The sequence below is a fragment of the Acinonyx jubatus genome, chromosome B4 (genome assembly GCF_027475565.1).
Source record: "Acinonyx jubatus isolate Ajub_Pintada_27869175 chromosome B4, VMU_Ajub_asm_v1.0, whole genome shotgun sequence".
Lineage (NCBI taxonomy): Eukaryota > Metazoa > Chordata > Mammalia > Carnivora > Felidae > Acinonyx > Acinonyx jubatus.
In genome coordinates this window covers 84031160-84056426 of record NC_069387.1, presented here as the reverse complement: position 1 = coordinate 84056426, position 25267 = coordinate 84031160, and the positions used below count along the sequence as shown (strand labels likewise).

Sequence of the window (25267 nt, the reverse complement as noted above, 5' to 3'; positions counted from 1 at the left end):
GCAGGATACAAAATCAATGTACAAAAATCAGTTGTGTTCTTATACACTAATAATGAAGAAACAGAAAGATAAATAAAGAAACTGATCCCATTCACAATTGCACCAAGACTCATAAAATACCTAGGAATAAACCTAACCAAAGATGTAAAAGATCTGTATGCTGAAAGCTATAGAAAGCTTATGAAGGAAATTGAAGAAGATACAAAGAAATGGAAAAACATTCTGTACTCATGGATTGGAAGAATAAATATTGTTAAAATGTCAGTACTACCCAAAGCTATCTACACATTCAACACAATCCCAGTAAAACTTGCACCAGCATTCTTCTCAAAGCTAGAACAAGCAATCCTAAAATTTGTATGGAACCACAAAAGACCCTGAATAGCCAAAGTAATATTGAAGAAGACCAAAGCGGGAGGCATCACAATCCCAGACTTTAGCCTCTAGTACAAAGCTGTAATCATCACGTCAGCATGGTATTGGCACAAAAACAGACACATAGACCAATGGAATAGAATAGCGACTCCAGAATTGGACGCACAAAAGTATGGCCAACTCATCTTTGACAAAGCAGGAAAGAATATCCAAAGGAAAAAAGATAGTCTCTTTAACAAATGGTGCTGGGAGAACTGGACAGCAACATGCAGAATGAAACTAGACCATTTTCTTACACCATTCACAAAAATAAATTCACAATAGATAAAGGACCTGAACGTGAGACAGGAAACCATCAAAACCCTAGAGGAGAAAGCAGGAAAAGACCTCTCTGACCTCAGCCGCAGCAATTTCTTACTTGACACATCTCCAAAGGCAAGGGAATTAAAAGCAAAAACGAACTATTGGGACTTCATGAAGATGAAAATCTTCTGCACTGCAAAGGAAACAATCAACAAAACTAAAAGGCAACAAATGGAATGGGAAAAGATATTTGCAAATGACATTCGGACAAAGGGCTAGTATCCAAAATCTATAAAGAGCTCACCAAACTTCACGCCCGAAAAACAAATAATCCAGTGAAGAAATGGGCAGAAAACATGAATAGACACTTCTCTAAAGAAGACATACAGACAGCCAACAGACACATGAAAAGATGCTCAACGTCACTCCTCATCAGGGAAATACAAATCAAAACCACACTGAGATACCACCTCATGCCAGTCAGAGCGGCTAAAATGAACAAATCAGGAGACTATAGATGCTGGCGAGGATGTGGAGAAACAGGAACCCTCTTGCACTGTTGGTGGGAATGCAAACTGGTGCAGCTGCTCTGGAAGACAGTGTGGAGGCTCCTGAAAAAATTAAAAATAGATCTACCCTATGACCCAGCAATAGCACTGCTAGGAATTTACACAAGGGATACAGGCATGCTGATGCACAGGGGCACTTGTACCCCAATGTTTATAGCAGCACTTTCAACAATAGCCAAAATGTGGAAAGACCCTAAATGTCCATCAACTGATGAATGGATAAAGAAGTTGTGGTTTATATAGACAATGGAATACTAGTTGGCAATGGGAAAGAATGAAATATGGCCTTTTGTAGCAACGTGGATGGAACTGGAGAGTGTTATCTAAATGAAATAAGTCATACAGATAAAGAGAGATACCGTATGTTTTCACTCTTATGTGGATCCTGAGAAACTTAATAGAAGACCATAGGGAAGGATGAGGGGGGAAAAAAAGTTAGAGAAGGAGGAAGGCAAACCATAAGAGACTCTTAAAAACTGAGAATAAACTGAGGGTTGATGGGGGGGTGGGAAGGAGGGAAATTGGGTGATGGGCATTGAGGAGGGCACCTGCTGGGATGAGCACTGGGTGTTGTATTTAAACCAATATGACAATAAATTTCATATTAAAAAAGAAAGAAGAAACACTGAAAAAGAAAACCAAAACTGGAAGCATGACAATTCTGGACATCAAGCTGTATTACAAAGTTGTAATCATGAAAACAGTATGGTAGTGGCACAAAAACAGACACATCGATCAATGGAACAGAATAGAGAACCCAGAAATGGACCCACAGATATATGGCCAACTAACCTTCTACAATACAGGAAAGAATAACCAATGGAAAAAAGACAGTCCTTTAGCAAATGGTATTGGGCAAACTGGACACGGACATGCAGAAAAATGAACTGGACCACTTTCTTACACTCTGCACAAAAATAAATTCAAAATGGATGAAAGACCTAATGTAAGACAGGAAACTAGCAAAATCCTAGCACAGAAAACAGTCAACAAACTCTTTGACCTCAGCCACAACAATTTTTTACTAGACACATCTCTGGAAGCAAGGGAAACAAAAGCAAAAATGAATTATTGGGACCTCAACAAAATAAAAAGCTTCTGCACAGGTAAGGAAACAATGAACAAAACTGAAAGGCAACCGACGGAATGAGAGAAGATATATGCAAGTGACATATCTGATAAAAGGTTAGTATCCAAAATCTATAATGAATTTACCAAACTCAACACCAAAAAAACAAATAATCCAGTGAAGAAATGGTCAAAAGACACAAAGAGATACTTTTCTGAAGAAGACATCTAGATGGCCAAATGACACATGAAAAGATGCTCAATACCACTCAGCATCAGGGAAATACAAATCAAACCCACAATGAAATACCACCTCAAACCTGTCAGAATGGCTAAAAGGAACAACTCAGACAACAACAGATGTGGGTGAGGATGCGGAGAAAGGGGAACACTTTTGCCCTATTAGTGGGAATGCAAACTGCCACAGCCATTCTGGAAAATATGGAGGTTCTTCAAAAAGTTACAAATAGAACTATCCTATGATTCAGCAATTGCACTACTAGGTATTTATCCAAAGGATACGCTTATGCTGTTTCAAAGGAGAACATGCACCCCAATGTTTATAACAGCACTAGCCACACTAGCCAAATTATGGAAAGGCCGAGATGTCCATCGACTGATGAATGGATAAGGAAGATGTGGTATATATATATATATATATACACGATGGAATATTACTCAATGATTAGAAAGAATGAAATCTTGCCGTTTGCAACAATATGGATGGAACAAAAGCGTATTATGCTAAGTGAAATAAGTCAGAGAAATATTGTATGATTTCACTCATATGTGGAATTTAAGAAACAAAACAGATGAACATAAGGGAAGGGAAGGAAAAATAAGATAAAATAGAGAGGGAGGCAAATCATAAAAGACTCTTAAACAAAGAGAACAAACTGAGGGTTGCTGTAAGGGGTTGTGAGTGGGGGGATGGGCTAAATGGGTGAAGGGATTAAGGAGGGCACTTGATGGGATGAGTACTGAGTGTTATATGTAAGTGATGAATCACTAAACTCTACTACTGAAACCATTATTACACTATATGTTAACAAACTTGGATTTACATAAAATTTTGAAAAATACACACACACACACACACACACACACACACACACACACAAATTCTGACCAGTGGAATATTACAGAAGTGCTGTTTATCCTTTCCAGGCCTGGCCCTAAAATATCTCCACATGTTCTTCCATGATGTCTGTGTTCATTCTCTCCAGACAAATGGAACAGATTTTAGAAACACCACAAAGTCTCAGGTGATGGCAGAGCCACTAGATGAAACATTGCTTGAGCAATAAATAAACATGTATTCCTTTGAGGCACTGGGATTTTTGGGTTATTTGCTTAAAAGTAATAAAGCCAAGACTTGAGTTAATCTAAAAGTTATACAATTTTTTGTCTTGCTTGTGAGTTAGTCAACTACCTATTCAACAAAAAATTATGATGCTCAAATTCAATGGACTTCTAGAGGAATCTGTTTCATTTGTATTTAAGAAGGGGAAAAAATTCATATCTTAACATTAGCACATTTTGTAGCTCAGGACAAGAGGAATTTGTGTGTAGTTCTAGTGAAGTGTTATTAAAGAACACCTGACCCTCTGCCAAAGGAACAAGACAGGGTGCACAGTATCTACTGTTTCTATAGTCATCAGAAATACTATAATTATATTCCTTAAAGCAACAGTCCAAAGGAGATACTCAGAAAGTGTTTTAGAAGCAGAAGTTTTCACTGATCCACCCAAGTAGCATTTTAATTTTTTTAAATGTTTATTTATTTTTGACAGAGAGAGAGAGCATGAGCAGGGGAAGGGCAGAGAGAGAGGGAGACACAGAATCCGAAGCAGGCTCCAGGCTCTAAGCCGTCAGCACAACCCGACGCGGGGCTTAAACTCACAGACCGCGAGATCATGACCTGAGCCAAAGTCGGACGCTCAACCGACTGAGCCACTCAGGCGCCCCCCAAGTAGCATTTTAAAGATTCCTTTTGGTACCAGAACAAAAAATGCAGCAATTTAACCTAACTAAAAAGCTAAGAAAGGCAAACTGGATTAATGTAAAATCAGTGACATATAGAAAATGGAAAACACATATCAACATGAGCACACATGTAAACACATACATACACACACACACACACACACACACACACACAGAGGCTTATTGGAGGATAAAATTTTCACCTCGGTAGCACACTAAAGAGACCAATACCCTACAGAATAATCATATGCCATTGACAAATGACCTCGGTGGAGGTATCACTGAGTCAGGTCAGTAGAAGGCCTGGCCTAGATCTGGCTCTATCACTTTCTAGAGGCAGAGAGGAAGAAATGAGAAAGGCATAAGAGCATAGTGACAATGTTTTGAGCCTCAATTTCCATCTGCTACTAATGAGCTGTCTGTCTTGGGAAACTATTTTATGTTTCGATTTCCTCAGTTATATAATGGAGAGAAAATAATACCTATTTCACATATTGTTAAGAGGATTAAATCATATGATACATAACAAGCGTTTAGAGAGAACTTATGTGAAAGTAAATACTAATAAATGTTGAATATTATTTCTAATGGTATCTCCCTATCACTAATGAGCCATATTACCTTCAACTGCCAAGTAAGAAACTGTGCTAAATGATTTGTATGGTTTCTCTTAGTGCTTATATTCTAAGCCTACATCTGTATCTTAAAATCAAGTATCCAGTTGAAAAATGAAAACTCGAAAACCTAAATATTTTAAGTAATGACTGAAAAAAAATTAGAGACAGTCTAGTCTGCTGTTGAGATTGAGTTAAAGAAAATAATTTACATAATAATGCATAAATAATTCCATTTTTAAAAAAATATTCAGAAGTGATACGGTACTTTATTTTTTATCCTTCATGAATCTTACCTCATTTAAACAAGGAATGTAACGAGATAATTTTCAGGCAACCATTTAAATTAAAACCTGTCATATTTAATGAGTACTACAGAGATAAGGAATTATTTTGATCACACAAACCTGAATGGATCCAGAATGTACTGATAACACTCCATTTTTGCAGCTGAAAGTGAAGTTCTTCCTAGGCTTATAGATTGTCAGCAATTATAGGTTATTTCTCATTAAAAAGAAAGCATTTCTACCAACTGTAGCAGTGGTAGGAAATGATACTGACACTACAGTATAGACTTCACTCCAAATTAAATGGAAAGGTAGCTCCCTTGGAAATTCTATAATTTAGTGAATCTTAGTTTGTTCAAAGAAATTATCGTTCAAATAAAAACTCTAGTAATACTCAGATTCAGGTGAATAGTTCAAGAGGTGGAATCAATAAAATTATTAAGAATTCATTTGGAATTATATGTTTGATTGGTTTTAAGTGACAATATATACACCAAGACACTACATGTGAAACACTGTGGTATGGAAGAATTGTCTTCTTAATTGCCAATTCCATTTATTACCAGAAACCTTACCTCCTGCATACATAACAGCCAGCATAATGGATGATATCCAGGCTATCTCACTGTAGGTAGCGTTGAATATTTGCTGAATTTCTTTGAAGAACACCGTGACTGCTTTGGGGAATGCATATGAAAATCCAATGGAGATAAAAGATGCTCCAACCACTACCCAGCCCCATCCTCCATCAGGAGGTGGATGCAGTGGGGCACCTGCTGGGGGTGGCATGTCTGCTCCTCTATTTGAAATTCAAATAACCTGTTTAAAGAAAATGAAATAACAGTTGAAACCATATTTCCATTTTCATACATTACTCTTGATAATCACCAAAATAGTATATTCCAGTTATAGCTACAATTATATAACTTTGCATGAATACTTTTTAAGACTCTTATACTCAGAAAATTAACAAAAAAAAAAATGGAATGAGGTATGTCACTTTGCTATGGGCTAAAAGTTGAAACCATTTAATTCACTTATAGAAATAAAAATTACTCAACGGTTTCAGTTCTGTACTGAAGTATCAACTCCAAAATAAAAGCTATCTCAATCTGATTTCTAAACATAGTAAAAACAGAGCTATTATCACTTAAAAACAGAATACATTTGGGGACTCCTGTGTGGCTCAGTTGGTTGAGCATCCTAGGTGGCTCAGTAGGTTAAGTGTCTGACTCTTGATTTCCACTCAGGTGGTGATCTCCCAGTTCATGAGTTCGATCCCTGCTTTGGGCTCTGGGCTGACACTGTGGAGCCTGCTTGGGATTCTCTCTCTCTCTCCCTCTCTCTCTGTTCCTTCCCCACTTGTGCTTTCTTTCTTGAAGTAAATAAATAAAAACTTAAAAAGAAAACCCAGATTACATTTTTAATCCAAAATACTTAGTATTTTCTTTACAAAGTTTAAAAAGGACCATGTATGGGGTAACTGGGTGGCTCAGTTGGTTCAAGCGTCCAACTTCAGCTCAGGTCATGATCTCGCGGTCTTTGAGTTCAAGCCCCATGTCAGGCTTTGTGCTGACAGTGCAGAGCCTTGGAGCCTGCTTCAGATTCTGTGTCTCCCTCTCTCTCTGCCCCTCCCCTGCTCGCACTCTGTTTCTCTCTCTCTGTCAAAAACAAATAAACATTAAAAAAAAATTTCAAAGGACCATGTATTAAATCTGATAGATTTTAAAGAATAGATTTTTAAATTAGTAGAAATATTAGATCATTAGATACATTTTAGAATTTTTCTTTTAATAATTGAGAACCCTTAAAAATATTTCACATGCATCTGTTTTCTAGACTCATAGCATTAGAAATTATATGGTTTTAATGAATTAACATTACCACTCTTCTCAAAATGGTGCTACCATTTAATGAATGATATATTTTATGCATTTTTTTCATAGCAATGAAATTCTTTCAAACAAATGAATGGCATGTTATTGTTTGTTAAAAGAAAGGACTTTCTCTCTGGATATGACTAGGAACACTTAACCGCTAACTTTATGGTACATAGCACCCACTCTCCTGTGGAAGAAATGATCACATATACTTAATACAACTGAAGTTAACTTTAAAACACCTTGGTTGCCTAACATCAGTGTTTCTTTGTAAAGCTGTTTGCTTAGCTTTTGCTGTAATTGCCAGCCTTTCTCAGTATCTTCTTATTACAACTCTCATGTTATTTGTGAACATATTTCAATTGCAATGCAGAGGAAAGAGAGAAGCAATTTTCTGTTAGTAAAATAATGTTGGAAATAAGTTAATAAAAACTAATTTTGCCACCTGTTTTCAGAAAACCTACCAAAAAACTAAACAGATATCTATAAAAACAGAGACAGATTTTTTATTTTAATGTCAGATTACATCAGGGATACTTTCAGTGATCTTTTATATGTGTTTTTTATTTAGATTTTGAATGAAAATAGTCTAAATTCTAAAATTTTATAATCTGCCGATAGTTATACTGAAGGACTTTGCTTTCAGAAATTCACATAGGAAGAATGATAAAAATGAAACCTAAAATAGGTAGAGCAGTTCTCTGAAATTTTCCTGTTTGCATAAAAGAATCTGTCTTTCATTATTAATTCATGAGTTTAAACTATTATAGTTTTTATTACATCTGCTATTGTAAACACTCAGAAATACAACTGAATGATTTGTTTTATCATTTCAAAAATAACATTTCTAAATAATCTTAAATACACTTTTAAATCATTAAGCATTATATCAATATGAATATTGAAATTTACTAATATTCAAATAATGTTATGAATATGAATACTGACATTTACTAATAAGCTAGGTTGATGTTAGGATTTCTATTGTATAGACAGGAATCTATGCTATAAAGGCCCTTAAAAAAAGGATTATATAGGTAGCGTAGGTGGCTCGTCAGTTAACCATCTGGCTCTTGATTTTGGCTCAGGTCACAACCTCACAGCTCATGGGATAAAGCCTGAGTCAGGCTCCATCCGGGCAGCATGGGACCTGCTTGGGATTCTCTCTCCCTTCCTCTCTGTGCCTCCCCTGCTTGTGCGCTCTCTCTCTCTCTCAAAAATAAAAATTTTTAACAAAAAAGGATTATATGACTGAAATATTTTTTCTCCTCAATCCTTGTTTTGTATTGTTATTTTTTCACCAGTTTATCTTAGTATGTGATCTTTTGTTATCTGTTTACAGCACATTTGCTTGATTTTAATTATAACCACATACTCCAGGTTGAGAGGCACCATTTATACCTCTTCACTTCCTTATCTCCTAGCTGTTTAGTTTTTTCCATATAAACTGATATCTCATGATCTCTTAACTAAATCATTACAAAGTACAGCCTAACCAATTAGCCCCTGAAATATTCCACTTTCACCTGTTATGTCTTTTAACGTTTATTTATTTTAGAGCGTGTGCGTGAGCAGGGGAGGGACAGAGAAAAAGGGGGACAGAGGATCCAAGTGGGTTCTGTGCTGACAGCAGTGAGCCAGATGCAAGGCTCAAACTCACAAACCACAAGATCATGACCTGGGTCAAAGTCGGATGCAGGTGCCCCCAACCTGTTCAGTATTAAAAAACTCCTGAGTTGATTAAGTCAGATCCAATTCACACACTCAATGGTCTCGTTAGTTTCCTGTGCACAATTCTGTTAATATTTTACACAACTTATAGCTGTTGTGTCTTTTTCCTTTTATTTGTGGAAATAATCAGAAAAAATAGGAATTAAAAGTATAATTTTACCTGTTGATAGATGCCAAATTGAACAGATTTATTTGGATTATCTGTGGAATTTTTAAGCCTAGTCACTATTCCTTGAAGTGATACGTGAAGGCAATGCAAAGGGGAGAGTAGAGCAGACTCTGTATTTCCTAAAGAAATGAAAAAAACAAAGGTTACATGTATAATTCAATCCCATAAGCCTCATTAAAGCCACTAGCTTTAATCATCCCAGGAAAACATTGACCATGTTTTAATAATTAGCAAAATTTCTTTGTCAACCCATCAATTGGATTACCACAGTATGAACAAAATGACAAACATACATGTGTGAGAAAAAAATATTTATAAGTATCGAATGAAGAACTAGGCATTTTTTAAAAAAGTAAATAATAGATTGCATATCTATCAATATGAGAAGGAAATTTATTGGCATTCATTAGCTGTCACTCAAATAATTTCCTATACTCATTTAAATAATTTGCTGTAAAATTCAATTAAAGAAAATATCCATTGACAAAGGAAACAAAGTTTAAAAGAGAATTAGAGGAAATATTACCAATAATATATATGTCTCACAATGAGACAGACTGGGTCATGAAAAGGAATAAAAGTATTTTAGGGACCTTCTGATTTAGAATTAAAACTTCCTAATCAGATCTGGGTGACAGACAAATAGGCTAAAATTCCCTAATACATCAAATACTATTATTTCAACTTGAATCTTGTGCTGAATATATAGAAGCTAGTACTTAGAGTTCATTTTGTTTGGGTTAGACATTTCTTTGCCCAGATTAAAGCTGAGAAAAAGTCAACTCTTTCAATTAAATAATCAGTTTCCTGTTTTGCACACAAGGCTGCTGTATCTAAAGTGTTGAAGGCAGGCAACAGAGCCACCAGACCATACAAATGAGATTTGTATGACAGGATGAGCAAAGCCTGTGATCTAGTTGCCAAGTCAGTGAGAAACTGAGGGTGGGGACCAGAATGAAGAGTACTCAGGGGATTATAAAGTCAAGAATAAAATCTGATAAATGGATAAGGGTGGAATTAAAGTCTTAACTTACACTAGGAAAAAAGAGTTCATGCTAAATGGGTCTCCCAGGTCTGGGGTAACAGCAGCGAGGAGAAACATCTGTTCTGGTCTTACCAGGTGCCTTGGGAGCCTTGGTAACTTTAAGCCAGGTAATCTAGGGATGGCAGCCCCATCCTACTACATGTAACTAGCCCATCCGAATGCAGAAAACCCTTCTTATATTTTACGAAATACAGTTTCTGTCCGTGTCCTCTGGCACAGAGAACTGCCCTGAGTTCAGGGCAAAGCCTCAGAGGAAAGCCTGAGGCATTCCTGAAAATTGGGCTCCGACCTTGCAGTCCATGCTTAATTATCATCATGCTTTATGGAGGTCAGCAGAGAGGCCACAACAAGCAATCTTGACAAGTCCACATTCTAAATGCCATCTAACATTTCTACAAAACTTGCACAGTGCTTTAACCTGACTGGTCTATTTTCTTACAGAAAGACCAACGCATATGCATGGCTTTTTCAACAAACTGGCCAAAAATCCAGTAAGTTATAACTTCCTGCTTGGTAATTATAACTATATTAATCTATTTTACACCCCTTTCTCTACATCTCTAAAACTATCATATTTTAATACATGTTTATGCAAATATATTTATATCCATACAACCCATATATTGGTCTTTAGTTTTTTTCTTATTTTTTTTAATGTTTATTTATTTTTGAGAGAGAGGGAGAGAGAAAGAGAGACAGAGTGTTAAGTAGGAGAGGGGCAGCGAGAGAGGGAGACACAGAATCCAAAGCAGGCTCCAAGCTCTGAGCTGTCAGCACAGAGCCCAACTCGGGACTCACGAACTGTCAGATCATGACCTGAGCCAAAGTCAAATGTTCAACCCATTGAGCCACCCAGATGCTCCAGTCTTTAGTTTTAAAAATGAAAAGTAGTGTTTTAGAATTGTGTGCCCTACTAAAAAAATAGTAGAAGATCAACAATCCTTAAGAATATGGGAAGGTTTTCTTTTAATTTGGGAAAGCAACTATTTTGGAGATTGTTTCCTAAAGTCCAAGAAGGCATAAAGCTTATGTGTCCCTACAAAAGCTGGGTTAATTACCATAGGTGCAAGTTGGACTATGCTCTCAGCTAATTTGGTTTATTAGCAGTTCTCACATACGCCACTTGCTTCATGATGGCTTTTACTTACAACAGGATGCATGGAAAAAAAAAAACAGCAATGCTTAATTTTTCCCCCAAAGATTCAATTAATTATCATAATTCCATAAATGAAGAGGAAGTGGTGTTTTTAATCACATTTAGAGATAAGGGCATATGGGGCACCTGGATGACTCATTCGGTTAAGCATCCGACTCTTGGTTTCAGCTCAGGTCATGATCTCACAGTTCATGAGTTTGAGCCCCCCATTGGGCTCCTTGCTTACTGTGCGGAGCCTGCTTCAGATTCTCTGTCTCTCCCTCTCTCTGCCCCTGCCCTGCTCATGCTCTTTCTCTCTCTCAAAATATATAAGCTAAAACAAAACAAATCACTGGATTCTGTGAAAAGAGAGACACACAGAGAGAGAGAGAGAGAGAGATGAGGGCATGAAGAGTTAGAGGTGCAAAGTGATTTTTCCAACGTGTAATGTCCAGTAAGTGATCAAACTGGTACCATGACTAGTATTTTTGTTAGGCCCATTGTTACCGATTCCACTTTGACACAGCAACTTAGAGGCTGCTCTTTCTGCTAACAAATACATTCCTTCGGTTTTATTTCTATGGTGAATTTCCAAATTTCAATTCTTGCATATATCCTTGTCTGTCTGGTCCATTGGAATTCAAATATTTGTTCTCTAATTCTAAACCTCAACTATCCTTCAAAGTCTTTAGGAATTCATCACTATTTCAGCTTATTTACATCTACCCTCTCTATAATGTGGTTGAGTATATAGACTACAATATATCATTGTCATTGACACAAAGGGTGACTTAATGACTACTGAAAACATTTGGCTATAAAGTAAAAAATTTAGGGGGCGCCTGGGTGGCTCAGTCGGTTGAGTGTCCGATTTCGGCTCAGGTCATGACCTCACAGCTCATGAGTTCGAGCCCCACTTTGGGCTCTGTGCCGACAACTCAGAGCCTAGAGCCTGCTTCAGATTCTGTGTCTCCTTCTCTCTCTGCCCTTTCCCTGCTCACACTTTGTCTCACTCTGTTTCTTAAAAATAAATAAATGTAAAAAAATAAAAAATAAATTTTTTCAAGTAAAAAACTTATGTGGGGGGACATGCTAAAGCCCCAAAACCTTGCTTTATCTTCTAGCAATCAATATGGGTTGACTAATCTATGGAGAGGAAGATGTAGTACAAAGAAATAATATAACTATTAGTGATGATCAATGGGTAGACTCCAGTGTTATATTTAGGGCCCTTTCTCATTCAGTTGCACAGAATATCAGAATGTTCCTTTATATATTTTGAAAATAATTTTTATTCAACTACCCAAATCTAAATCAGGATGCCTCAATTTTACGAACCCTTATCAATAGTCTAAGCCATCCAGAAGTCTGTGTTGCAAAATACAGTCCAGAAATAATATTCTCAGGAAACTAAGTCCCAAATTAAATCAATTGATGTTAGGAGACTACTGACTTCATTATAAATTCATCTAGATAGCTTGTTCTTCACATCCTACCTTGGCTGTGTTTTCACCTAAAGGGATTACTATGTTCCTTAAAGAATAATGAAGAAGACTTTTTGCTTTCTATTTCCTTTTTCTTATACAAAAGGATAGAGTTGTGTCAAATTAACGTACGATATTTAAGTTTAGATGATAACTCACCCAATTTTACAATAGGAATTAAACTGAACCAAATCTTCTCTTTTCCAACAGGTAATTGAATTAAAATGGGAATCTAATGCTGAGAGGTTATTTTATTCTTCCAGATGGACCATCTTTTAAATCCTATAGACTGATTTACTTTGACAACTAGACAAGAGAGATATCAATAGTGCATGGCCCACAAAATGTCAGTAACACAAAACCTATTTTTAGATGTGAACTACTGCTGTAGTTAAAAGGACTCTGAGAATGCTAATTGATAATAAAGGTCAAACTTACTGAAGATGTTTTTATAATGGGCAAATTATAAAAAATAATATGAACCAGCCCATAATTATTTATAAAGAATTGGAAATGGACATCCCACACCAAGCAATTCCCAATTTCTAATCCTATACTTTAGAATTGTGTAAAAGCAGTTTTAGTGGGCTGAATAGGGGCCCCCCAAAAGATGTCCATGTCTAATCCCTAGAATCTGCAATATACCTCATATGGTCCTAGAACCTGAGTGCTTGTGTTACCTCAAAATTCAGATGTTGATACCTAATCCCAAATGGTGACGGTATTTGAAGGCAGAGCCTATAGGAGGCAGTTAGGTCACCAGGGTGAAGTTCTCATGAATACGGTTCATGCCCTTTAAAAAAAAATTGTTTTTCAACGTTTATTTATTTTTGGGACAGAGAGAGAGACAGAGCATGAACGGGGGAGGGGCAGAGAGAGAGAGACACACAGAATCGGAAACAGGCTCCAGGCTCCGAGCCATCAGCCCAGAGCCTGACGCGGGGCTCGAACTCACGGACCGCGAGATCGTGACCTGGCTGAAGTCGGACGCTTAACCGACTGCGCCACCCAGACGCCCCGGTTCATGCCCTTTTAAATGAGGCCCGAGACAGCTCCCTTGCTCACTCTGTCGAATGAGGATACTATGAAGCAGGAAGAGGGCCCTACCTAGACACTGAATCTGCTGGCACCTTGATCTTTGACTTCCCAGTCTCCAGAACTGTGAGAAATAATTTGTTATTTATAAGCCACCTAGTATATGGTATTTTGTTACAGCAGCCTTAACAGACTAAGATAAAACTCGGTACCAGGGGCAGGATGCTGTCCGACATTATCTTTTTTACCTCTTATATTTTAGTGACATTCTCTGGTCAACCTGGAAAAATGGAATTATATTTACAGATTTTTGGGTCTTCCATTATGCATTTAGTCTTCAAAGATTTTCTGGTATTTGTTTCTTTCCTCAATTTGAAAGGAAGGTAATTAACTGGCACTAAGAAAGGGGTGTTAAAAAAAATTCCTGAAGATTTCCAGGAAGATTACAGGGCCATAGAATACCCTTCTCACTTTTCTATTACAAAGCCCATTTTAAAAAATTAAGTAAAGAAAAAAATCCGTAAGATCTCCTGATACCAAGGATGAGATTGAGAAATATGCTAGAATCTCCTAGAAGTTTCTATAAAATACAATACTGTTGAGGGCAGGATTAAGATGCAGTACCAGAGCAAGGTGAATCAAACCAGCCAGAGGCATGAAGTAACATGGTCTTCCATTTCACCAAGATAAGCTCCCTTATTCCTCTGCTCACCAGGTGGCTGAAGCTTCCTGTGAAGCAATGCTCCTTTTAGAATCCTGTTTTAGTTCCATCTATGACATACCTCTTTGTCCCCCAATAGAATTGTAACCCAATTCTACAATGCCTGCATCCTCTCGCCCTTGAGTAATAGTATTTATAATATGGGGAAAGTAAAGACAACTTAAATGACCAATGCTGGGAAGTGGTTGAACATATGTCACTGCCATTCGCTTGGTAAACTGTTATACATACATTAAATGATAATTACAAAAATTGTGCAGTAACAAGGGAAATATGTATTATATAATGTTCAGTGAAAACACGATGCTAAAAATGTGTATGATAGCAAAATTCAAAATATATGACAAAAGAGATGCATTTAAAAAGACCTCATAAAGGGCACCTGGGTGGCTTAGTCAGTTGAGCGTCCAACTTCAGCTCAGGTCATGAGCTCAGGGTTTGTGAGTTTGAGCCCCACATCAGGATTTTGGATCCTCTGTCTCCATCTCTCTGCCCCTTCCTGGTCCTGCTCTTTCTCTCTCTCTCTCAAAAATGAATATTTATTTAAAAAAAACAACAAGACATAGGTCATAGTCTTGGGGTGAGGTTGGTAAAAAATATATATATTTAACTATACTAGTTTGGAATAACACTTATTATAATATCTTACTATATAAAATGCTTTAAGTTAATCTTACACATTTAATTATTTGCCCTAATTTTGGGGTTTATGTCTGCTTTGAAAAATAGGTTAATTTTAACTCATACACAACCAATTCAAATATGGTTATTGTAAGTAATAGAGTGAAATTGGAAGCTATATTTTTAGAGACCTTTCCTCCGTTTTTGTTTCCTTTTGTCTTGCTTTATATGATTTTTTTAGTTATATCTAAATGAAATGATGAGGCTTTTGTATTGTAAAGAGGATACCCAGAGATGGTCTCGATCTATCAGTTTAGATATACATTACATTTTCTCACTACCAATTACGCATGTAAATAACACTTCTTGTTACCTCTTAAATTACAAGTAAGCATCACTGATTAAGACACCTGACATTTTGACCTGTATTTTCTCACAATTCTATTGAGTAGCTATTGTCTCCATTTTGCAGACAATGAACTGAAAGCCAACCATGTCGGGTATCTTTCCTTAAGTCTACCTGCTGCACTTGTTTCACTCTAGGACAAGGTGCTCAGAGTTAAGAACTGCACGCTTCCTACTATCTTCATGTTACTCTGCAATCCTGGACCACTGGCAGTGTTGCACGTTGCCGCCCTTTTTCCACCCTACTATCTATTTTGCCTGTTCCAATTCTGCTTTGCTTCTTGTCACTTGCCTAGGCTTTCTGCCTTCCACCCATTTCAGCTCTGTACTTCCCAGGAGACTTCAGGAGACATTCGGTTGGTAGTTGCCAAACTAGGAAGAGGAAACAAAAGCTGGAGCCCACGGAAAATTAACCATCCAGTGCATTCAGGAAATGGTATCAAGAGTCAGGACTATAAGGCTTTGAAGGGAAGGGCTGTGCAACTCTTAGAAACCTAACCAAGTTGTCAGTTGTTTCTTTTACTACACACTTAGCAATGGATTCGATTGACAATTGTATTTTTTCTTCATCATTATTTGTCCTGGTCTACTCATGTTTGCCCTGCTTCTCTGAAAGCAAAATATACTCCCTTCCCACTAATTTTGGACATGCTTTGTCAATGCGATATAAAGCAGTAAGAGTCACCTTAAAATATGTTCGCATGTTTTGACACTATGCGTATAGTCCTTACTTCTAATATGAAAACATGTCCCTAGATCCCTTATGTTTGAAGGTTAGCCAGGAGCCAACCGGCGCTATTGCTGACCCATATTTCCAAGTAGCACGAATAAGAAATAAATATCTATTGTCATAAGCCTTAACATATTAGAGCTGTTTGATAGAACAACAAATTTTGAGGCGGTGTGTGTAAAACAAAATCCTAAAATGTGTGGCATTGGCTTTAGGGATAGGCTGATGGTTGTGAGGAAGGACCCTGTTAGAAGAGATTAGAAAAATGACAATTATGTGAAGCAGAGGCAAAATATTTGGTAAAACTATTTGTCTGTGGCATCTTGGAAGGCAGAAAATGCACACAGGGCAGTTGGCATTTTGGGACAAGAGATTTAGATAAAGAATGTTGGTATCATGAGTTGGTTTTAACTAGCTACATTTAATAAGTACTAGCAGAGGCAATAAGGTCATAATAGATTTGATCTGCTTGCAAGCAAGGGTGGAAAGGAAAAAGGGACAATCCATGTATTACAGGGACTTGGAGGGTTGTAAGACACATTTCCGTCCCCTATAGATAGCCTGGTAAAAGATTCTCAAATTAAGACACTGCCTCAATGCAAAAACTGAATCAAAAGGTCACGGGAAAAGGCCAAACCAAGGGTGCAGCCTTAGTGCTTTTTCTTAAAATCTCTTACTGGCTTGAGTCAGACACCAGTAAGTTCTTTCAGTTTAAAAAATAGTTGAGGGCAGGGGTGGAAAAGAAATGAATCGTTGGTCTCTGAAGGTCTAGTAACCTTAAATTGTCTCTCATTAAGTGTATTTAGAGAGGCATTGCTCATAAAGAACTGAGAATGTTCTTATTTGCACTGATTGGAATCAAATAATTTTAAAAACATTTTAAAGGGTTATATTATAAAATGTTGTCATCAGCCTGGATAGAAAGGAATAGTGTCTGTTGGAAATATAAAATGATCAAGTGATTAAAATGACTCCTATATCCTGCATCTTATTTTATGTGACATACAGAGATCTAACACTGGAAAATTCGAATACATAGATCCCATTAAATGTCACTAAAGTGCCGTAACCCTTTGAGCAAGTGGCATTCACACTGGCTCTTAGTTTCCTTATTTGTAAAAAGACAGCAGGATTAGGCATTCTCTGAGGTCCCTTTCAGCTTATATTTGATTCTATGACACAAAAATAGTCCTATTTTATAGACTCTCTTAGCTTGTGAAATACAAATTTCTTTCTCTCCGAAAATAAGTAATGAACAGATAGACATTATTTGAGCAAGTTTTCCAAGATTCCAAAAACTTGGAAATGAGAAAAGTTCTTTTGAAAGAATCCTCTGAAGGAATTTCATTATGTAAGGGGACTGGGCCACGTACTTAAATACAAGAAGGCTCCTATAGGACAAGTATTAGTTCCTTAAGTGTGCTTAGAATTTTATTCAATTCCCAAATCACAATTTAGTTTCCATAAAAATTATTATATGAGATCCTCAGAGGACCTGGTTGGTATGTGTTTGAATGGTTTTTCATGATCAGGATTAAAATATTGAAGCATATTGCCATGTTCTTTAACAGAATATGTTCCCATAAAAGCAGGACAATTTGGTTCAGTGTTCCAAATAAATCACGTGAAGGCATCTTTCCAAAACAGAGTGAAAACAGAACCTTGCACATGATATATTCAAAGTGTTTTAAAAACTATGTAATATTTCAATTCATACACTATATATTTTTAGTTCCCAAATTTGCCCAATTTATATATCCCTAAATAAAAAAAATGTACATACAACTACCAAACGGGAATCAGGTCATCATATTATTGTTCAGTAAAAATAACATGTTCGATAGAATTTTAAATAGTCACTGAAGATATCATTAATAATGCATAAGAATTGACTATTTACAAACATTCCAAAAGGTATCCCTCTTGTCTAACTTATATATAAATTTTACAACACTGACATTGGTGGGGACCGTTAACTGCAGTCATTTCTTATAAAAGATCAATAAAACCCAGCTGAAATAGGAGGCAGAGCCGAAGTGATTACTTTCATCCCATTTTATGACATTCTCAAGAATCAGTCTGAAGATCCTCTCAGGAAACTTCCCTGTAAAGCCCCACAGAATCCACAATTTTAAGCCCTCGTATTTAGAATCTGATGTTATTGTTATGTGATATGCACTGAACGCTGATAATAAAGTTGATGCTGACTGGAACAAAAATGAACCCAAAGTTAAATAGAACCTAGATGAGAGCTACAGTAGCCACTGAAAATAAATCCATTGGTTCGATCCCACTTGTCACTTCTAGAAGGTCACCAGAAAGAAGCATCATCCCTAACGCAGAGAAAAGAAAATCGTCTCACTCCCTTTCTCCTTTCCTTACAATACTAGTCAAGGCTGTGAATCCCACAAAAATACAGAAACAAATGCAGTCATCTGAGAACAGACGACACACTAGTACCACACAAAGTTAGAGTAATGAAATGATGAGAACCCTTTCATCTTTGCATGCTGTATCCATTTTTCCCCCTTAGCTTTCTCTTAAAAGCCTGGAGGCTTCACTCAGATTTTGCTGCCACCTGGGCAAGGATGATATCGATAATTCCAAGCAATTTGAGGTCAATTTAATTTCTCTACCTTTAATCATTTTATTAGTTTAATTTTGTTTCCACCTTGCTGTTCCCTTGTAGATCCTGGCATCCACCCATCTTCTCAAGAGACTGTCCTGCCTGACTGGGTACCACTCTGTTCCAGGCGATTCACTCCTATTTGTTCTGAATTTGCCTCAGCCAGGGAAAAGCTCCCCCACCCTGAGGCTTTCTTCACACTCCTTGCGGCTTTACAAGACAGCGCTAAGCTTTCTCTGACTTTTAGTTTGCTTGTCCAACACATCCCAGACTGACTGACAGCAAGACAAGCAGCTGAGGTAGGAACTACAGGCTGCCACCGTTTCTCCCTAGAACTTTCCAAACCTGGGGACAGCAGAAAGGGGTTTCCTATCTTTAACCTCCACTGCAAACAAACCTTCTCTTCCTGTTCTGTTCTAGACAAAAAGACATCCTTCGCTTTTCTCATGCTAATTCATTTATTTATCATTGTTAAGGAAATCTCTCTGACCTTTCTAAGGGCTTTGGAAACAATAATTTCCATGCGTTATTTTTAATTTTTAATGTATTTGTCTATTCTGGTTCTTTCCTTTAGCCTACTAACTGTGTTTATTTACCTCTTCAAGCCTAAAAAGAACAGGAAAGCATAACCTACTCCAGTTACCATTTTTTTTCCTGAGCTTTCATCATATTTCTCTCATCTTTACCTCAAAACTTCATGCAAGAGCCATCTTCCCTTAAAACCTCTATTTTCTCCCCATCTACTCGTAATTCCTTGCTTGGAACCTTTCACTTGCAAGCTTCGCTGAATAAATTTTCTCTTAAAAACGAGCTATGACTTCCTAATCTCCAAAACCACTGGCGCTCATTTCAGAATTTTCTATGGTATTTAACAATATTTAATTGTACTTTGTACTTGAGACTTTGGTTTCTATCTCACTCCCTCACTCTACCTCCTTCCATGACTAGTTTTCCTCTTCAGGTCCAACTATGTGGGTTCTCATAAAGGTCATATTGTTGATTCTCTTTTTCCTTTACCTACTCTCCATAATAGCATCTACCTCGAAAAATTCAGTTACCACTTTTACACGTGAGGTAGCAATTCTCTATCCCTTGTGGCTATGTTTTTCCTAAGTTATAGTTCTTTATTTCGTACTACTCCCTAGACATCTTCAAAAGGATATGCCACTGAATTGTTAAATTCCCCTAAGTCTGTTAATTGTAGTAACAGTCAGGTCCTAGGCTGTAAATCCATAAGTCCTTCCTTACGCATGGATACTTTTCTTTAATAGCTCTTGAATGCATCTTTCTTTTAATTTCTCTTTGACCAGTATGGTTCACACTCCTGTTCATCTCACATTGTCCCCTAAGGGACTGTCCCATCTTCAATTTCCCATGCTTGCCTCCTGTAACCTCTTCACACAGCCAGCCTCCCTTTGATGTTCCCCAGCAGGATTAACCTCCCAACAGTACCCTCAGATTGGGTTACTGCATCACTCAAAAACTTCAGTGGTACCGCAGAGTACAAGGCATTGCAATATTTGACTATACTAAATCTTTCTTGCTCATTTTTATCATTCAAGTTTTAAATTTGCATAATACTCTATCTATATATTACATAAAATACCTGCCCCACAGGATGTTTACATATAAGTAATCAGGTAGATTTGAGGAATTCTCTGCTAAATGATGTATTTATTTCACAGTTTCTCAGTCTTCACTGTTAATATGCATTTTGGTTTGCTTTAGTTATAGGATACAAAGCTCCCAGACTTGTTTTAGGGCAGAAAGGGGCTTTTTCCCCCCAAGAAGTCTACCTTCCCTTCATTTACTCAATCCTCGTACATAGTCACATGATGAAATAATGCCCATCCTTCCACACAAATAAACGATGCCTTTTAAAATAAAATCATGGAAGTCTTTCTAATAACTTATGAGAAGGGAAAATCTACCTTCTCTAAACTCTGAAAGCCATTTTATTATACTATGCCATATCTTATTTTGAAATTATTCACATCTATCCCCCATCCTGGACTGTAAGTATCTTGAGACCATGAACCATGAATAAATCATATTATATTCTCTATAGTACCTACCACGTAACCTCAGATTAAGTAAATAACTTCATTCCAGGATATATAAAACTTGACACAGGTTGTTTTTGTGTTTTAGAGTACTTCACTTCTTATAGTCCTTTCGAATAAAGAAATTTATGCACATTCAATTATATAAACTGGCACTTAGTAATAACATAAAAATCCTAACATGGAGTTTGTTACTCATACAATCCTAAAATAGACATTGGTGCTAGAATCATTATCTGCAGATAATGACAAAACTTACTCAATGTATTTAGTTTCAATGGCTCAATTTATTTCACACAGAACTAAATGAAACTAGGTAAATTTTGGTCTCACAGAAAACTTTTTTTAATTAAAAAAAATTTTAATGTTTATTTATTTTTGAGAGAGAGTGTGTGAGCAGGGGAAAGACAGAGAGAGGGGGAGAGAGAGAATCCCAAGCAGGCCCTACACTGTCAGTGCAGAGCCCGATGTGAGGCTCAAATCCATGAACCATGAGATCATGACCTGAGCTGAAATCAAGAGTTGGAAGCTTAACCGAGTGAGCCACGGAGGCGTCCCTCACAGAAAACTTTGTAAAAGCCAGTCAGATTCTAGTCAAACTAATTAGAATTTCTAGTTTCACCCAGTTTCTTTGGGGTCAAACATGTAAAATGTATTACCAAGGACCCTGGGGAATAAAGCTGTATCATGGGATTCCTAGAGGCTCATAATTCTATCCGGTTCTAAGCTGACCCATCAAAGTGATGGAAATAAATATGCCTTTGAATCTAGCCCTGTCTTGAGAGGAGTTCAGACTGACTAAGCCATGCTCCTTTGGGACCTAAGGAAAAATGTCCTGAATGACACAGATGCCATCTATGTCTAGAGCTGACTCTCTCAAAAGAACCTGTAACAGAGATCCCCATCCAAATATAAAAGACTAAGACATGCTGTAGGTTGAATCACTATTTAAAATATTATGTTCAGTAACACCTGACCTTAAAAGGGGCTACAAAATGAGAAACACTCTTCATCTCTCTTCATTCCCAACCATGCTTATACCTCTCTCTCATTACTATGCATCTCCTGGTAAACCAGGAGATTACAGCAGATTCGCTGGTTACAAAAAATGTTATGAACAACTTTTCTACAATTTTTGCAGCAGTTCTGATTTTAAGAAAATGTTTGTAATGAGGTATGGAGACTTCTAGATTCAAAGGAGAACAATATGTTTATACAGACGATTGTTCTGATGCAGGTAAAATTGAGGTTCCAAACTATGCTCATAGAGCTAGTGAGCTGAAGATGATTCTAGGAATCTGTTTGCATGAATTAACAATTCTGTTTTATTGTTGTTGTTGTTGTTGCTGTTGTTGTTGTTTTGTCTTGCTATGTGGCTAAAGGCAGAGAGAAGAGTGTATGGAGGCCCAGGAGAGAGTAAAATAATCCAGTAAACAAGATGTATGGCATAGTACCCATGCTCAGTCTGCAGATTCTAATGGACAGAGAGTTTAGGGACAGAACCTCAAGAAAACTGTTTTCCCAAAAGACTTTGAAGGTCTGTACACATTGATGTTTTAAGATTCAGAAGATAAAGTTTGGCCAGCTTCAGGCCCTCAGTAGTCAATTACTTTTGGAGCATCAGAAGACAAGGTCTTTTCCATTGGCAATGTTTTGTTTTTCTTGTTGTTGTTTTCACTGAGGGCATTACTGGTGAGAAGCAGTAGTGGAAAACCTCATCTGATCTCTTTCTGATCTCATGTGATTCCCAGAAATGTTTGATGGAAGATTTTTCAGAGAATTCAAAGTCCTTATAAAAAAGTAAAAGGTGAAGAGTCAGAAGAACTGGGATCATTAATATAACCTGACTCCATATTCAGTTAATATTCAAGAAGTATCAATTGAAAGCCTACTGTATGCCAAGTGCAGTGGCTACAGTGCTGAACAAAACAAATCCCCACCCGTGGTTGCATATTTTAGTGGAGGAGAGAGGCAAAAAGAATGTTATAAATATAGACAAGATAATAACAGACTGATACCGTGTAAAAAGGAAAATAAACAGGGTATAATGATAGAGATTCATCATTCACGGGTGGGATAAACAAACAAACAAACAAACAAACAAAAAACAAGCTTTCAAATAAAGTAGCCAGGGGAAGTAAAGGAAGTAAAATGTGGAGGAATTTTTATTTCACTTCCTTCTAAATAGTAGAAGTTGACGAACCTTCTTCTCTCCCTGAGTTCTTCTCAATCCAAAACTTAATTGCAATCAAGATAACTCATCCTTAGTCTAAGAGAAATAAGACTAGATATAATCCCTATGAAGTTCAAAGCTGTTTTTCAAACATAGTTAACCGTTTGTTTTCTGGAAAACATTATATTGGAAAATGCCCCCCATTTTCTGTGATATTCAGCCCCAGGGCTCTTGGATGCTCTAAGGATCAACTCACCGCCTGCTTCATTCTTTCTTGGCTGTGGGTCCCAGGAACTCAGCCTGTTTTCTAGTCTTCTTGCCTGTTGCCTATCTGTCTTTTTTTAAATTCTACTCTTGACTGGAAAGTGGGATAGTTTCCCTAAATTTTTCATTTCTTGACAGTCCTAAAGTTAGACAGAAAACTCCTTTGTTTTGGGGGTTATTATGAATCCTCACTGTGGGGAAATACATGGGGATAGTAAAAATGATAAATATGGTAAGTTCTACAGCTTAGAGTATTAACTGTGCTGGTCTTCAATTAGAGATTTTGCCTGTCTCTGAGATGATAATTAAAGTGGAAAATGAATCTCCATCCTGAGTTCTCATTCCTGGAGATAAGCCTTGCAAGTCTCTTCCTTCATTCTAATTGTCTGCCCTCATGACGAAATCAAGACAGAACATTGTGTTTTCATATCTTCTTGTTTCCTGTGGTGATATACTCATTCACTCACTTAACATTTACTGGGTATCTCATTTTATGCAAGGCCTTAGAAATATAAAGATGACAGGACACAAAATATTGTCTCTGACCTATGAAATAACTCCATCTAGGAGGTAAATTATGAAGTAGATGGTTACAACAGAGTATGATATTTTTTTCCGTTTCTTTTTTTATTTTTATTTTTTCAGTATATGAAGTTTATTGTCAAATTGGTTTCCATACAACACCCAGTGCTCATCCCAAAAGGTGTCCTCCTCAATACCCATCACCCACCCTCCCCTCCCTCCCACCCCCCATCAACCCTCAGTTTGTTCTCAGTTTTTAACAGTCTCTTATGCTTTGGTTGTCTTCCACTCTAACCTCTTTTTTTTTTCCTTCCCCTCCCCCATGGGTTTCTGTTAAGTTTCTCAGGATCCACATAAGAGTGAAAACATATGGTATTTGTCTTTCTCTGTATGGCTAATTTCACTTAGCATCACACTTTCCAGTTCCATCCATGTTGCTACAAAGGGCCATATTTCATTCTTTCTCATTGCCACGTAGTACTCCATTGTGTATATAAACCACAATTTCTTTATCCATTCATCAGTTGATGGACATTTAGGCTCTTTCCATAATTTGGCTATTGTTGAGAGTGCTGCTATAAACACTGGGGTACAAGTGCCCCTATGCATCAGTATTCCTGTATCCCTTGGGTAAATTCCTAGCAGTGCTATTGCTGGGTCATAGGGTAGGTCTATTCAGAGTATGATAAACATCATTAAATGGGTAAATTCAGATTTCTATAGAGAAAGATGAGGAAAACTGAGACCACATGCTGAAGGTAAGGAATTATCTCAAGAGTAGTTGAAGTCACAATGACGTGGGTAAGCTGACTCTTGAAATATAAATGGGATCCACTCCTGGGATGGATTGGGATAGGGAGTGGTAACAGATGACAAGAAAATATATCAGTTGGTATGTCCCAGAAATAAGAGACAGCACGACATCATGATGTAGCTGGAGAGAACTTAGGTGAAAGGGCATATATTCTATTCATCTTAGAGTTTGGGGACTTACATTCTGCTTTTTGAGAAAGGGGATGATTTAGTTAGTTACCATTTTAGAAAATAATCCTAGATATAGAGTAGAGAAGAAGATGATTGAAGAGATGGTTTAACAAAGTAGTTAAATTCTATTGCAGTAATCTAGAAAAGACATGAGAAAACAGTATCCAGGGAGACAGAAGGGCAGATTTATTAAAAATAATAGCTATAATAATTTAATGGATATACAACATAAAAAAGGTAAATTATGACATTAAAGACATAAACTGTGAAAAGAAGGGGAGTAAAGAGTAGAGTTCTTACATGCAATTCAAGTTAGGTTGTTATCAGCATAAAATAGACCATTATATCTATAAAATGTTTTATGTTAGCCTGATGGTAACCACAGAGCAAAAACCTATAGAAGATACACAAAAGATAAAGAGAAGGAAATTAAAGCATACCATTAAGAAAACTCACCAATTCATAAAAGAAGACAGC

General features: G+C 37.0%; 1 protein-coding gene across 8 annotated transcripts in view; it reads right to left on the bottom strand.

Moving 5' to 3' along the window:
• SLC16A7 (solute carrier family 16 member 7) overlaps positions 1-25267 on the bottom strand; it is a 191087-nt gene that overhangs the window by 87343 nt on the left and 78477 nt on the right. For 6 of the 8 annotated variants that reach the window (XM_027071368.2, XM_053226443.1, XM_053226439.1 and 3 more), the window contains exon 2: positions 5778-6021. In XM_027071368.2, coding sequence (XP_026927169.1) covers positions 5778-5991 — 214 coding nt within the window. In that variant the 5' untranslated portion in view covers positions 5992-6021. Of the gene's footprint in view, positions 1-5777; positions 6022-8973; positions 9102-14305; positions 14411-25267 lie in introns of all 8 variants that reach the window. The other 2 variants (XM_027071366.2, XM_027071367.2) reach the window with 2 other exon arrangements.